This window comes from Balaenoptera acutorostrata, chromosome 12 (assembly GCF_949987535.1).
Source record: "Balaenoptera acutorostrata chromosome 12, mBalAcu1.1, whole genome shotgun sequence".
Lineage (NCBI taxonomy): Eukaryota > Metazoa > Chordata > Mammalia > Artiodactyla > Balaenopteridae > Balaenoptera > Balaenoptera acutorostrata.
In genome coordinates, this window is record NC_080075.1 from 515,096 (window position 1) to 531,482 (window position 16,387).

Consider the following 16,387-nt stretch of genomic DNA (forward strand, 5'->3'; position numbering starts at 1 on the left):
GCGCCACGCAGCACAGGTCTGAGGAAAAGCAGCTCCAGATGCATCCCCTTCTTGAAGATCCCAAAGTTGTGGGCAAAGTATAGACGGCGGGAGGGCCAGGTGGCCAGAAGAGCCGTTCATTCCTCAGTCTTCAAACAGCTGCTGAGAGGAAGCACGTTCAGGATGGCGGGGCGAGACGAAGCCATGTGCTCTTGGGAACAGACAGGGGCCAGAAAACCAGGGCCCCGGGAGCCGGGGGCGCGCAGCGGCAAACTGTCAAGTGGTCAGGGTTGGGAGGCAGGGAGGGGCAGCGGCAGGAAGCGAGCCCGCTGCCTGCGCAGCTCGGAGAAGGGTTCCGGGCCTGGACAGGGCCTGCTGTGGGCGGCGAGGGGCCGGAAGCGAGGCCGGAGGCCGGAAGCCGGCGCGCAGGCGGCTGTGGCGGAAGCCCGGGGGCGGGCGTGCGCATGCCTCCCGCTGCAAGGGCGCCCCGGGGCGGAAAGCCCAATACCAGCTTTTTCTCACTTCTTCAACGTCTGCATTCCGTATAACCCAGCAAAAATTGGGTAAATCATTTTAAATCAGGGAGACAGGCCAGCCTGAATTAAAGAAAAGTCCAATACCCAAAAGTATAGAAGGAACCGTTAGCTGGAGTTACGCGGGGATGGAAATGGCGGAGAAATGAGTCGTCTTTACTTTTCGCCCTTTCTTCTTCTAACTGTCCATGAGTATACATTTTTTAAAATATAAAAATAGTAAATAAATTAAAGCAAGGCATTTTTATTCATTTGAAGTTCATGCATAGTTAATTGGGTATCAAAGTTGTAGCAACTCATTTTTTAAGAGTAGTTTGCAAGCAATGAGCAGATATCCTTAAAGATTCTGTTCTTGGGACTTCCCTGGTGGCGCAGTGGTTAAGAATCCGCTTGCCAACGCAGGGGACACCGGTGCGAGCCCTGGTCCGGGAAGATCCCACAGGCCGCGGAGCAACTAAGCCCGTGGGCCACAGGTACTGAAGCCTGCGCTCTAGATCCCGTGCTCTGCAACACGAGAAGCCACCGCACTAAGAAGCCCGCGCACAGCAAGGCAGAGTAGCCCCAGCTCTCTGTCAGCGTGCAGCAACAAAGACCCAAGGCAGCCAAAAAACTTAATTAATTAAATCTATAAAAAAAAAAAAGAGAAAATTACCTTCAAAAAAAAATATTATGTTCTTAAAGACATTCAATCATCTTCAACCATCACCCTTTGTAGTAGAGCAAAGGCAAGCGTCTGCCTATTCCAAAATGAGATTCCAAAATTCGGAATTAGTGGGTTACAAATTTAGAAATTTATGGTAAGGAAAGTGGTTGCTGTGTTGGTGGTTCTCCTCCAGGTCCACCTATAATCCCAGGATTATGCAGAATGGGCCCTTCCACTAGAGCTCAAGTGCTCAGACAAGTTGGTGGAGGTTGGGGGAGAGGAAAGAGAGAAACATAACCACACCCTACACATTTTGTCAACTCCACCACTGGGAGCTAAGGAGATGTTCTTTCCCACCGCAGATGAATTTTACCCTAGGTGAGATGGAAAGGACCAAACACCCAAAAGTCCAGTTCTATTCTTTTCCTGTGCGGAAACAATATTAAGTGTGCAAGTCCAATCTGTCTCGCCCATTAGTGCTTGTCTGCGGTTTGTCTGGTCTCTTCTTCCACAGGGACAGTGCGCTCTCTCCATCAGAGGGTGGTAGCCCTGCCTTCTGTGCTCCCAGAGAAGTGGCACAGCTCGTGGTCCCCGCGTGGCCTGGCGCCCAGCTGCCTGAGTTCAAGGCCAGGCTCTGCTGCCAACTCACTTTGTGAACTTGGGCAAGCAGCCAGTTTCTGCCATGGACTCCTCATCAACGAAACGGAGATGCTACAGTTGGGGCGGGGGGAGGTGGGAGAATTAAACAGCTTACTTTTCATAAAATGCTTAAAACCTTGCCTGGCGTACACAGCCTGCCTCCTGGGAGAACTGACGGTGTTTACAGCCGAAGAACACCCTCGGCCAGCTTTCAATCCCCTCGGTGCCGACTCAGCCTGCAGCAGGGTGTGGAACTGCTGACTGCAACCAAGTAACTGCCTGGTGAATGCAAGCTGTCATGGACTGAAGGTTTTTGTCCCCCAGAATTCGTGCTGAAACCCAAACCCCAAGCTGATGGTGTGAGGAAGTGGGGCCTTTTGGAGGGCTTCATCTAATGACGGGATTAGTGCCCTTACCAGAGACCCTCTGACGCAACAGCGGGAGGACACAGGGAACAGCCAGCCATCTGTGAACCGGGCCCTCACTGGACACCAAATTTGCCGGGGCCTTGATCTTGCACTCCCGGCTTCCATAACTGTGAAAAACAAACTCAACTTGTAACTGTTGTATACAAGCCACCTAGTTTATGGGATTCTGTTTCAGCAGCCCGAATGGATGAAGACAAAACTTGAAGATCACATTCATCAATATTGGAAACTTCTGGAGAAATCTCAAGGATTCTCAATTACCTTTCTAGAGTATTTAGCTCAAAGTTTCTTACAGACCCAAAAGAATATTCTAACAGGCACTTCCAGGTTCTTTGATCAGAGCAGCGTAAAGTTTGGTTTAAAAAAAAAAACAAAAAACTTTTACGATCCTACTTTACTATTAAACTTCATTCTAAGTCAGCCAAATTTGGGCTGAAACTTTGGTCAGAGTGGAAGGCCTAGAGCAGTGTTTCTCAATACCGCATCAGTCACAGGGGTGCTTTAAAATGATCTGTTTTAGCTTTTCAGGTCCTCATGTAACCCCTGACCAAATATTTCCAAAGGCTGAGTGTTCTACCTTATGCGACAGTCCATGGCATGTTTAAAATGATTATTAGAAAGTTCTCTAAGCTGAAATAAACTTCATCTCCCTATTCTCTTGCTTTTTATGGTTTCACAGAATAAGTAGTCATTTGTATGCATGATAATACTTAGAATATTTAAAGCCAGTTAAAGCAGATCCTCCTAGGGATTATGTACTTGAATAAACTTGTAAGGTAAAACTTCTTATAATCAAATTTACTGTTGAAAATCTCTTGAATTGCTTACAAAGTAAAATCCTAATAAAGCCGATTTTACCTCCAGGATTGGAATAGATTGTTCCTTGGGCTAGGCTGCAGATGCAGGGGTTGGCTGGCAGTAGAGCCACATTGTAGGAAAAATTCTTACCCTTATTCAGTTGGAATGAATGCATATTGTTGACATTATCCATGTGATGCAACATTATGAAAAATTTCCTTAGAGTTTTCCATTAAAACAAAACACTTATTGTGTACCTTCGACATGCCAGGCATTGTGCCTGTGGGGACACTTGTCATTCATTCCCCGATAAATATGGAAAAGCAGACACTTTATCAGCTGAATGGGGAAGTCACTTCCTGAGACAAAACTGACCTTTGAAGAGAAGATTGAGGAGAAAAAAGTTTGGTAACATGAAAGCAGTATTCTTCAGAAAAAAAAAATCTGATAGTGTTGCAAACAACTCTGCTGCTATATCTTGAAAAACAGGTTCACGAAGGGTCACCTCCCAGCCCTCTAATAGTAACTATTTGACTCATCATTGAAGGAACACTGGTTTGCAGCAAATTCCCAAGTACTTTTAGGATTGATTTACAAGAAACTCTAAATAATACCGTGTATTTAGCAAAACAAAAAATACTCTTTCACTAGGAAAAATTACAAAGATATCTTCATGGGGATTCCTCAGTGAATCCTTTTAAGATACGTACTTCTAAGGAAAGAAGTCATTCTAGAAACAGAAACTAGACTTATCTTGTTTTATAAGCTGTCATAAATTAACAGCAACAACAAAAAGCCCCAGCAGCAATCATAGCAGGATCTTCCTGAGAGGGACCAATGGCGGACAGTTACAGCAAAGATTCACAAGTCCCTCTGCCACCTGCTGAACTTGGTTAAAACAAAGATCAAAGGCAACCTTGATGAGGAAATAAATTCATTAATGTCCAATGCTTGATGGATATTAAAGAAAATGGAAAAAGGCATTCCCATCTTCCTTAAGCTCCAGTCTGGGAAGGGAGAGTTTCTGGTAGCTGGTGTGTGCTTGAGCCATGGGTTTTTTAATTTTTTTTAAATTAATTTTGATTGGAGTATAGTTGATTTCCAATGTTGTGTTAGTTTCTGCTTTACAGCAAAGTGAATCAGTTACACTCATATATACATCCGTTCTTTTTAGATTCTTTTCCCATACAGGTCATTACAGAGTAGTGAATAGAGTTCCCTGTGCTATACAGTAGGTTCTTATTAGTTATCTATTTTATATATAGTAGTGTGTATATGTCAATTCCAATCTCCCAATTTATCCCCCCCCTTGCCCCCTTGGTAACCATGTTTGTTTTCTACATCTGTGACTCTATTTCTGTTTTGTAAATAAGTTCATTTGTACCCCTCTTTTTAGATTCCACATACAAGGGATACCATATGATGTATGTCTTTCTCTATCTGACTTACTTCACTCAGTATGACAATCTCTAGGTCCATCTATGTTGTTGCAAGTGGCATTATTTCATTCTTTTTTTATGGCTGAGTAATATTCCATTGTATGTATGTACCACATCTTCCTTAACCATTCCTCTGTTGATGGACATTTTGGTTGCCTCCATGTCCTGGCTATTGGAAATAGTGCTGTAATGAACATTGGGGTACATGGATCTTTTCAAATTACACTTTTCTCCAGATATATGCCCAGGAGTGGGATTGCTGGGTCATATGGTAATTCTATTTTAGTTTTTTAAGGAACCTCCATACTGTTCTCCATAGTGGCTGCACCAATTTACCTTCCCACCAACAGTGTAAGAGGGTTCCCTTTCCTCCACACCCTCTCCAGCATTTATTTGTTTGTAGATTTTTTGATGATGGCCATTCTTCCTGGTGTGAGGTGATACCTCATTGTAGTTTTGATTTGCATTTCTCTAATAATTCGTGATGTTGAGCATCTTTTCATATGCTTTTTGGCCAACTGTATGTCTTCTTTGGAGAAATGTCTATTTAGATCTTCCACCTATTTTTTGATTGGTTTTTTTTTTTTTTTTTGATATTGAGCTCTATGAGTTGTTTGCATATTTTGGAGATTAATCCCTTGTTGGTCGCTTCATTTGCAATTTTTTTTTTTTTTAAGGTAGTGGTAGAGTTACTACCCTCTCCCCAAGCTGATTCCTCCACCGCTGGTGCCCAACTGCAGCACCTTTGCCAAAATTTGGCAATTCAAAGTGCAGAAAAGATAATGTTGTGGAAAAGCACCAAGTCTTGAGATCTTACTGCCATTGACTTTGTGACCCTGAACAGCATCAACCTTCATTCCCTTATCTGTAAATTAAGGATATACGGCCAATGATTTAAGGGATAGAAAAAGGATCAAATAGATGCAAACTTCAAAAAGCATTGTGCGAAATGTAAAACCCCAGACAGGTAAAAATATAAAGGACTATAGTGATTTAGACAATTCAGAGGAAAAATCTAGTGTGAACGTTTTATTTTGACAAAACAAACTTTACAAATTTTACATTCTAAACTCCCAAAGTTTCACTTATTTGAAAAGTAAGAGACAAGGCATCCTGGACTCCAAGATTTCAGGCATGAATAGACTAGTGCCATATTTTCAAGTTTTATATGCTAGCTGCACTTTATACACCATAAAAGTGAAGAGAGCTGTGACAAATTCACTAGTGTCCAGTGCACCTGTAAGAAACACACCGACACACCTGGATTTTCTAACCACAGTTTCACATCAACGACCTCTGCGTAACTGGCGTGCACATTTCCATTAATGGTAGGCACAACTCCACAAACATCAAATTACACAAATCACTTGCTTTTTATAATCTCAATTTAGAAATTGAAAAAATAAGAAGAACAGAGTTAAGTAGCTGAAAATGCTGCACTTACTGCACACAAGTACATCATGACAAGGAATGCTAGAAGTTCCCCCAGGAATGATTTTTGAAATTTTAAAGTATATTTTATCTGAAAAGTTGAATTCTTTAATGTGAAAAGCAAGTTAAGTATTGACTCAACCCCTAAAGATCTAGCAAATTATAGATTCTGTGCAATTAGGCACTAACATACACATTTGAGAGATTAACACTGACTGTTCAGTGGAACGGGGAGGTGGTTCCGCAGTGTTTTTATGGTTCACTTTGGCTTCACACGTCCTTGAAACCGAAGACTCAGTGAGAAGTTACAACTTACCCCACACTAGATACAGGCAATGTGTGTATGATCCGGAACAAATGACTGCTTTTCACCTTCAAGGAACCTACTTTTGATTTATACAAAATTAGATTTTCACCCACATGTATGGATAAAAGTGCTTCTCAAATGTACATATCCCACTTCCATAATCCTAAAACAAAAGTAAAGGCACACAAATGGACAATAGTTTATATATTTTATGTGAATGTTTTTCGTTAGTCTTTAAACGAAATCAATTGCTGTCTAGAGAGGTGTGACCAACTTGTTACAAATTTCTACAACTTTGGAAATTAAAGATCTAAGAACTCTCTAAACACTGCAGTTCTGTGTAATTCATGTATTGGTTCATTCACTCTGCAATCTGTTAACTCACTCTGTCATCACTACAGGCTGCAATACTTATATTTCAGCAACTATGAGACCAAAAAGACCAAGGGAGAAGGACGTTTTGGAATTAGTCTCCCACAAGTCGTTTTGAATCTTGTTACAAGTGAATTTAATATGCCTGTGAGTTAAACTGAACAATAAAGACACTCACCCTAACATATCTGAACGAAATATAGTTAAGAACCACAGTTAAACAAGTCTTTAATTTTAATGACCGATATTTTTTCACTTATATGTGAAGGGATTCAATAGCCAGCAGCATTTAAATATAGAAATAGTCCCATCTATTTTCTTTTCCCTTTTATAAAGTGCTATTTTTAACTGGGTAGATTTACTAGCTAGCTTTCCAATAACTTCACTCCATGTCTCTAATAGATTCAAGGAAACACTGGAAAATTGAAAAGATTGAGTATTTTAAACATTTGTAAAACATTGCTACAAAGTATTGAGACTATGAATGTATTTCATTAGTAAAATAAAAAGTGTACCTTATGTGAGAATCATTAAGTTCATTTAATAATTACTTCACAGAAGCATCAGTTCACTAACATTTATGTCAATTTTTGTTAATAATCTAAACCAGAAATAGTTTCTGTAGGCAATTCAACTCTAAGCACTGCCAAATAGGGTCATGCCAAGTAGAACCAACGGTTAAATGACCCCCAGAATAAAAACTCCGACAAATTCAGACTTTTGGAAAAGCAAAACAAGTTAGTGAGAATCAGAACCAGAGGCAATATTTACTTAAAAGTACCATAGGTTGTTAAAAGTGTTTTCTTTAAATAAAAATTTGTGTAGTTATTAATAATGTACCTTAATACTAAGTGCAGTGGTATTAGAGATAATTAAGAGGAAACCACACAACAGATTAACTCAAAAGTGAGTGCTGCCTATTTCTTTAGTTCAGTGACCAAAGCTGAAATTGCTGTTGAAAACAGGTGAACCCTACTTACAAGTAGGGTACCAAGAGATTCCCAATTGTATTCACATTATTCTCTAATTAGTATTTGTGCATTTCAACTCTGACCTGACCTTCAGTAGCATCTTAAAAAACAAATGCAATTAGTAAAAACACAGGGTAGTATGTCGGTTTGTTCACACTTACAAACACTACCAGCTTCATTACAATTTGCATTTCCTGTTGCTCTTGGAAGAGTCGCCACTATTAAAAACAGATACGAATGTGCAATGCTCCTTACTCTGTATGGTATCCGGCAATGTTTCAATCAAAGGGACCCTCAATCATCAACTCAGCACCTGATTTAGATACACTTTCAGTCCCTAGAAACAGGGACTCCAGCGCAGAAGGGTGGCAGGGGGGAAAGAGGCCTAGGTCAAGGTTTGAGGAATCGCTTGGAAATCCACTGCAGCCATACTGCTAAGGAGAATTCCTCCCCATCCTTTCCAACCCCCCGAAGTAAGAATGCAGCATTTAGCTTAAGTCTTTTCTGGTCTCACTTCCTTGTCTACACCTAGTACCCTATTCCTAAGACGACAAACAAGTCTTAGAACGTTCTAAAAGAAATCATTTTTACCCGAATACATTGGACTTGGGTCTCAATTTGAATGAGGATGAGTGGCCTTTAAAAGACCGGTCCTCCTCTTCGTCCTCCCCCTCCTCCAGGGGCTGCTCCGGGTCTCTGAAAGAGGGTGTGGTGTGGATGATCTGGGTTCGGAAGCGGATTTTGTTGAGTCTGGGTTTCATCCGCCCACTAGAGCTGCCCGAGGCTTTGCGACCCGGCTCCTTCGCTTTGCCCGCAGCCAATCCCTCGGCCAGGTGATGGTGATGGTGATGGTGGTGGTGGTCCCCGCCGTCCTCCAGAGCGTGCGAGAGCCTGCCGGAGATGAGGGTCGAGGGCAGCACCCTCGAGAGTCTCCAGCGCCCTCCCCCGCTACCCGCCGCGCTCTCGGCTTCGTCCTCGTCCAGGGCGCCCACCAGGGTCCGGATCTCCTCGGCGGTGCTCGGGCTCAGGTACTGCGAGGGCTTCTTGCCGCTGTAGTCGCGCACGTCCACGTCCGCGTCGTAGGCCCCGACCAGCAGCTTCACCACCTCCACGTGCCCGTGCATGGCCGCCAGGTGCAGCGCGGTGTAGCCGCCGCTTGTGCGCGCGTTGATGTTCACCGGCAGCCGGTGCTGGCCCGCGAAGCGCACCAGCAGTGCCAGCAGCTCCTGCCGGCCGTGCTTGGCCGCCCAGTGCAGGCAGGTGAAGCCGGTGATGAAGTCGCGCTTGGCCAGCAGGCCGGGCTCGCAGGCCAGCAGCCCCTCTAGGCTGTCCCAGCGGCCGTCGGCGGCCGACAGCATCCACGCGTGCTCCAGCGGGTCCAGCGTCAGCGCGCCCGCGCCCTCCTCCTCTGCCGCCGCGCCGTCCGCGCCCCCGGGGCCGCGCCGCAGCTGCGGGGAGCCCCCCGCCGCCTCCCGGGGCGCGGGGCGGCCGGGCCGCGGCGCATCGCCAGGCACCTCGGGCCGCGCGCCCTCTTCCGCGGCGCCGCCGCGGGGCCGCCTCCCCGGGGGCGCGCTCGGGGCGCCGTCCGCGGGGTCGGAGGGGTCGGCGGGGTCGGCGGGGTCGGCGGGGTTGGCGGGGTCTGCCGCCGAGTGCCCCGGCTCCCTGAGGCGGCAGCGGGCGCGCTGCTCGGGCGTACCGCCCAGGGCGCCCCCGACGGGCTGCTCCAGCTCGGCCTGGTCCCGGGCCCCGCACTCCACTGGACCCTCCATGCGCGGCCGCGCACCTGGCCGGCTCCGGACCGACGCGGCCAGCCCCTCCTCAGGCTCCTCGCGCGCTGCAGCGGCCTGACTAGCCCCCACCGCCCCCCGGCCGCACCCGCGGACACGCCCCCGCCGGACGGACACGCCCACTTCCGGCCTTCGCACTGGCCGCCTCACCGCTCCCGCTGGCCCCGCTCCTCTCCGCACCGCCCCCTTTCGGTCCCCGCGCAGGCCGCAATCAGTGCTCTCCCCGGAGAACACGCCCTGGCTCCACCCACTTCCGGACCGTGAGCGGTCCGCAATGACCGCTCCTGCCAGGGGACACGCCCCGACCCCGCCCACTTCCGGCGCCCGCTCAGGCCGCAATCTGTGCTCCAGCCCCGCCCCGGCTGTCAGAAAAGCCGCGGCCGCTTTTCCGCGCGTCTTTCTCCTCGTGTCCCGAGTGTGCTCCATTCTCTCCCCGGCACTAACTGGTCGTTCTCTAAAAGGTCTGGGCACTCCTGTGACAGGCCCGCTTCGCGCGCGCGGCATCTGGGCGCGGTGGAGACGCGCGGCCCGCCCCGCCCCCTAGCTCACTGAGGCCACTGGACCCCTCCTCTCATCTCCCCTCCCCTCCCTCTTGGACCCCTGCCCCCCGCGCCATCCTGCCCGGCCCCCCACGTCACTGAGGCCGCGGGACCCCTCCCCTCAGCTCCCCTCCCTTCCCGACCGGACCCCGCCTCGCGCCATCCCGCCCGGCCCTCCACGTCACTGAGGCCCCCGGACCCCCCACCGCCGCTCCTCCCTTTCCCCCTCCCGCCCGCGCCGCCCCGCCCCGTCCCGTCCCGTCCCGCCCCCAGCGCCCCTCCGCCGCCGGACGCGCCACTCGGCCGGCTGCAGCCGCCTCGCTGGCCCTCCGCCCGCCCAGCCCCGCCCGGACCATGTCTTCCGAGGTGGCGCGGCACCTGGTGAGTCCCCGATCCCCCGCCCCCCTCCCCGGGACCCCCGCCCTCCTGCCACGGCCCCTCCCGGCGGCCGAGGCTTCGCGGGGCTTCCCGTCTTCCCCGAAGTTGAGTCTGAAGCGGGGGCGGTTTCTGTAACGGTCCCGAACGCGCGAGAGCGGGCCGGTGGCGGGCTGGCCCACTGGACTCGGCCTCCCAGGCCTTCAGAAGCCCCCCATTTTACCCAGTATCGACCTCCTTGGGATTGGAGCCTTTTTCTCCCGCCTTGGCGCCCTTTTCCGTTAAAAGAACTGATGTGGCTGATTTGTTCGGTGTTCTGTACCTTTCAAGTCCCTTTTATGCACTGATCTCATTTCAGAGTAAGCCGTGGGATGGTCACAGTTGTGTCCTCGGCCATTCCAAGCTGTTCCTTGCCCTTTTCACTCTCATTCTCTTGTGAGTGCCGTGGAGTTTTCCAGACGCTATACATTGTGGAAGGACCACTTGCCTTTTGAAAATTTTGTTTTAATTTCTGATACTATAAATATCAGTGGTCGTAATCCTTGTAAACAAAAGCTCTTCGGGGGCCTGAGACCAAAAGTTTTGAAAAGTGCTGGTCTAAGCAGTCTCCCAGATTAAAAGTTTAGCTTGTGGCGACCTGAGGGGTTGGGTGATGTTCCCAAGTCACACAGCCAGTTTGATAGAGCCTGGAGAAGGGTTTTTGTCCTGATTCAGCCCAGGTCTCTTTCCTCTGTGTCCTGTCGTTAGGGAGGTCTCAGCTTTCCTGTCTGGACTGCCTTGTTACCGTTGCTGTGTTTGTGTGCACGTGTGGGTGAGGAAAATGTGTTTTAAACTCTTTGGTTCAGAGTGAAGTTCAGTCTTCAGAATTACACTTGGGCTGGAGAGAGTTTAATCATTTAATTGATGGTGGATTTCTTGTCAGTTGCTGTGCTTATTTTGCAATAAGTTTACCTTTAATTAAAGTTTTTGAGATAATTGTAAATTCTTGTGCAACTGTGAGAAGTAACAGAATTCCCCAGCACCCTCTACCCAGTCTTCCTTGATAATAACACGCTGCCAACCACAGTGAAGCGCACACCCAGGACACTGACACTGCTGTGTGAGGACAGAGCTCTCCTTCGCCCCAGGGCCCTTCGCTGCCCTTTTGTAGCCACGGCCGCTTCCGTTCCACTCCACCTCCTCCTTAGCCCCTAGCAACTACTGCAGTCTGTGATTTCTATGAGTTTGTCATTTCGAGACTGTTATATAATGGGATCGCCCAGTGTGTAACCTGTGGGGACTGGGTATTTTTCATTCAGCAGCGTCTTCTGGAGGTTCATTCGGGTGTCGCAAGTATCATTAGTTTGTTCCTTTTAATTGCTGAGTAGTACTCCAGGGGGTGGATATACCACACTTTGTTTGAAGGACACCTAGGTTGTTTCCAGTGTTGGGCTGTTATGAATAAAGCTGCTTTAGTAATGTTACATGAGGAAGATGTAAGTCGTCAGTTCTCTGATTCACATGACAGTTGCATGTTTAGTTTCATAAGAAACTGCCAAACTGTTTCCCAGAGTTTCTGCACCATTTTTCATTCCCATCAGCAATGTATGCGAGATCAGTTTCTCCACATCCTCCCCAGCGCTTGGTGCTCCTGTTTTTTTATTTAGACCTTCTGATAGGTATGTAATGATATATTGGGGTTTTAACTTGCATTTTTCTAATGGCTAGTGATGTTAAACATCTTTTCATGTGCTTGTTTGCCATCTGTATATTCTCTTCAGTGAAATGTCTCTTCATTTCTTTTGCCCATTTTCTAATTGGATTTTTTTTTACTCCTGATTTTAGAGGTTTTTAAAATATATATTCTAGACACCAGTCCTTGCTATGTGGTTTGCAAATGTTTTTTCTCATTTTTTGTGGGTTTTTTCCATCCTCTTAAAGAAACTTGTGCAGAGCAAACATATTTTAAAGTTTTGATAACATCCATTTTATCAGTTTTTCGTCATATGGATTGTACCTTTGTGTCAAGTCTAAGAATCCATTGCCTAACTCAAAAGACCAAAGGTTTTCTCTTATTTTTTTCCTAACAGTTTTATAGTTTGTTTTACATCTAAACCTATGACCCATTTTGAGTTAATTTTTGTATAAGATACAAGACTTAGGTCAAGGGTCATTTTTGGCTTATGGATGCTCCAGCATTTGTTGAAAAGGCTATCTATCCTTTCTTGAATTGCTTTTGCACTTTTGTCAAAAATCAGTTGAGTGTGTTTGTGTGGATCTCTCTCTGGGGTCTCTGTTAGCATGCAGTCTTGATTCCTGTAGCTATATAAATAAGTCTTGAAATAGAGTCGACTGATTCTTCTCACTTTATTCTTGTATTTCAAAAAAATTTTTGGCTATTCTAGTTTCTTTGCCTTTCATTATAAATTTTAGAATAGTCTTGTCTACCTACAAAGCATTTTGCTGGGATTTTGATAGATATTACATTAAGTCTATATATTAGTTTACGGAGAGGGACTTTTAAACTTACAAATTTAAATTCCTTAATAGTTATCTGGCTATTCATGTTATTTCACATTGGGTCAGTTGTGATGGTGTGTGGTTTTGTGATCCATTCCTTCCAAGTTGTCAGATTTCTGCTATAGAGTTGTTCATAATATTATCTTATAATCCTTTTGATTTCTTCAGTCTGTAGTGACAGTCCCTGTTTCATTCCTGATATTGGTAATTTGCATCTTCTGCCTTTCTTTGTCAGTCTTGCTAGAAGTTTGTCAATTTCATTGATCTTTTCAAAGAACTATTTGTTTCGTTGGTTTTTCTCTATTATCTTTGTATTTTCAATAAACTGATTACTGATCTTATCTTTATTCCTTTGCTTGCTTTTGGTTTATTTTGCTCTTCTTTTTCTAAGTTCTTGAGGGGAGACCTTAGATCACTGATTTGAGACTTTTCCTCCTTTCTAATATAGGCACATGGTGTTAATGAATTTCCCTCTCAGCAGGGCTTTAGCTGTGTTCCACAGATTTTAGTATGTTGTATTTTCATTTTCATTCTACCTTTAGTTTTTAAAGAGCTCTGTGTTAAATCTCACTTGAAACTCTTCAGATTTTCAGACCTTTTTTTTTTCATAGAAGCGGACATTAAGACTCAAAGATATGTTGTACAACATAGGGAGTATAGCCAGTATTTTGTAATAACTGTAAATGGAAACTGACCTTCAAAGGTTGTATTAAAAAGACTCAGGGAGGTTTAGTGCATGCTCAAGGAATCACACTAGTGATGATGAGGTCTGCTTTTGGCCATATTGTGCCTGCCACTGTCTCTACATGTCCCCCATTAGTAATTGCATAAGTTTTATGATTCAAGAGATCTTGACTGTATAGTTATTTATTGCTGACTCTGATAGTGGATCTTGTCATGACGTTGACTACCTTTTCCTGTCTCTTGAGAAACACACTCATAATTTTCCGCTTCTTCAGACTATCCTTACCAAAGCTTTTAAATGGTGTCCAGATCTCTTCAATTTCAATCTGCCTCTGTCATTTCCCGTTTCAGATGCTATACTTTTGAACTCTTATGTTTCTTTTTCAGTTATCATTCAGTGAGGATAATTTTTGTATCTTAGAAGCTTCCTTCATTTGTTTTACTTTCTACCTTGAAGTTGTGACTTTTACTTCTTCTCTTTTATGTCCTGGAGTTAATTACCGCCTCAGTGTTTCTGATCTGGAGAGACATCCCTTCCCACTGGTCCAGGTCCTGTAATCATCATAAGATAATGAAAGACCGAGTTCCTGTCCCATCTTCTCTGAAGCTTTCCCAGAGCACTTTAACCTGTGGCAGTCTGTCGTACTGCTTGTTTGCCACTGGTCATGTGCTTCCTTGCAGTACCTCCTAACTTATGTTTTGTATTGTTACTTAACTTTTCACATCAATTAAATTTTAGTGAACCTTGCATTTCGCCCCCCCCCCTCAGTTAAATGATCTGTCTTCAGGAAAAGCAACCTGTAATATTCTTTGTATCCTCCATAGCCATGATTATACATCTTTGAGGACCGGTGTTGAATATTTTTTATATGGGAAGTATGTTCACCTTGAATCATTTTATTCTTGTTGAATGTTACACACATCAGTTATAAATTCTTATAGGCAGCCAGAGGCTGTTAGTCTGCATTTATGTTCTAACGAGGCTCCACCTTCCTCCAAGCCTTTGAGGTTTTTCCAGGCTGATTTTGATCCTAACACAGTTCCAGACTGTAACTGTTTGTATTGATTATTTATTTATTTGGGTGTGTGGGAAAGGAGGAAGAGAGTGTTTTAAATTTTTATAGTTTACTACAGAATAGACTTACTCTTCTCAAGAATATTTATTAGCCCTTTATTTTTTATTTTATCTATCTATCTATCTATCTATCTATTTTTGGCTGTGTTGGGTCTTTGTTGCTGCGCGCAGGCTTTCTCTAGTTGCGGCAAGCAGGGGCTACTCTTTGTTGCAGTGCACGGGCTTCTCATTGAGGTGACTTCTCTTGCGGAGCACGGGCTATAGGTGCGTGGGCTCAGTAGTTGTGGCTCGCAGGTTCTAGAGCACAGGATCAGTAGTTCTGGCTCATGGGCTTAGTTGCTCCGCGGCATGTGGGATCTTCCCGGACCAGGGCTCAAACCCGTGCCCCTGCATTGACAAGTGGATTCTTAACCACTGCACCACCAGGGAAGTCCCTGGCCCTTTATTTTTAACCATACTAAATTAATTTTCTCTGCTTAAGATTTTAAGTATTCCTGGTACAAAATACCTGATTCTCAAGGCTTTTTCAATGAGAATAATTTTTACACTTTCTTTTGATCATATCTGGGAGGAAGTTTGATTTAGATGATGCTTTATTTTAAAATTTTATTTAACACCTTTTACAATTTGTGTCTACCACTGATTTGAAGATCACAGAAATAAGCAGCTCAGGGCTTCCCTGGTGGCGCAGTGGTTGAGAATCTGCCTGCTAATGCAGGGGACACGGGTTCGAGCCCTGGTCTGGGAAGATCCCACATGCCACGGAGCAGCTGGGCCCGTGAGCCACAACTACTGAGCCTGCGCGTCTGGAGCCTGTGCCCCGCAACGGGAGGGGCCGCAATAGTGAAAGGCCCGCGCACCGCGATGAAGAGCGGTCCCCACACCGCGATGAAGAGTGGCCCCCACTTGCCGCAACTAGAGAAAGCCCTCGCACGAACCGAAGACCCAACACAGCCAAAAATAAATAAATAAATAAATAAAGTAGCTATAAAATTAAAAAAAAAAAAAAAAAGGAAAAAAAAAAAAAAAGCTACTCTTTAAAAAAAAAGAAATAAGCAGCTCACAGTCTCAATGACAAAACCACAAGATTAAAAACTACCATTTTAAATACCTTTAAAACCAATCATGATTTAGTATGCTTACAATTTTTTATTATTACTTTTAGTAAATATGCATATTTTGTTCGAGTGTTCTTCCTGTCTTTGAAATTTTGTATTTGGCAGTTACACTTATTTGAAATTAACTCCTTTCTTTGTATTTCTCAAAAAGTCCGGAGATTTCTTCATTGAGGATCTAGCTGAAGCAGCTTAGATACAATAGAACTCAAAGTTCCTCACACTATGTGATTCGTTCCAGAACTAGTCATTGCAAAGGTGAGCTTTTGTGTGCTAATCTTAAAGTTGTCCAGAATTGTGTTTTGGTGGCCTCTTTTTCCTCATTTGTTTTGGTTAATTTAAATAATGCCACAGGGATGTACAGGCTCCCTTTTGGCTATCTGCAGGCTTTCCCTGTCAGAGGCAAATGAAGGTGTGTGGTTAGACTTTTACCAGCTTAGGGACGCTCTGAGCCCTGGGTTTTCTGGAGCACTGCCAGGTGTCTTTCCAAGGACAGGATACTTTTAGACCATGTGTTTGGAGCATCTGTTTCGAGAAACATGGTGACCATATTCTCTCAGGAGCCATGACTGACTACATTCTAGAATTTTCAGATTTCTTTCAGTCTGCTTTTTCTGACACTAGAAAAATTTAAATTATGGAATAACTAAATTGTTGGGGCAAATTTAAAAAAATGAACCGGGTATTGAGACTACAAAAGGAAGGTAGAGTCAAACAGAGCATGTGACAGATTTTTGAAATGCAGCCTTTGGGAGAAATGAAGCGGAGGAAAA

The 16,387-nt window shown here is 45.1% G+C and overlaps 2 protein-coding genes across 3 annotated transcripts in view; one reads left to right on the plus strand and one right to left on the minus strand.

The window, feature by feature from the left end:
- Positions 1-5,475: 5,475 nt before the first annotated feature.
- SOWAHC (sosondowah ankyrin repeat domain family member C) lies at positions 5,476-9,831 on the minus strand. Its single transcript, XM_057558665.1, has one exon. The coding sequence runs from the start codon at positions 9,829-9,831 to the stop codon at positions 8,128-8,130; it is 1,704 nt and encodes a 567-aa protein (XP_057414648.1). The 3' UTR covers positions 5,476-8,127.
- Positions 9,832-10,098: 267 nt separating this feature from the next.
- Positions 10,099-16,387, plus strand: part of SEPTIN10 (septin 10) — a 51,742-nt gene continuing 45,453 nt past the window's right edge. Inside the window, exon 1 of one of the 2 annotated variants that reach the window (XM_057557911.1) lies at positions 10,099-10,247. In XM_057557911.1, coding sequence (XP_057413894.1) covers positions 10,221-10,247 — 27 coding nt within the window. In that variant the 5' untranslated portion in view covers positions 10,099-10,220. The remainder of the gene's footprint in view (positions 10,248-16,387) is intronic. The other variant, XM_057557912.1, reaches the window with a different exon arrangement.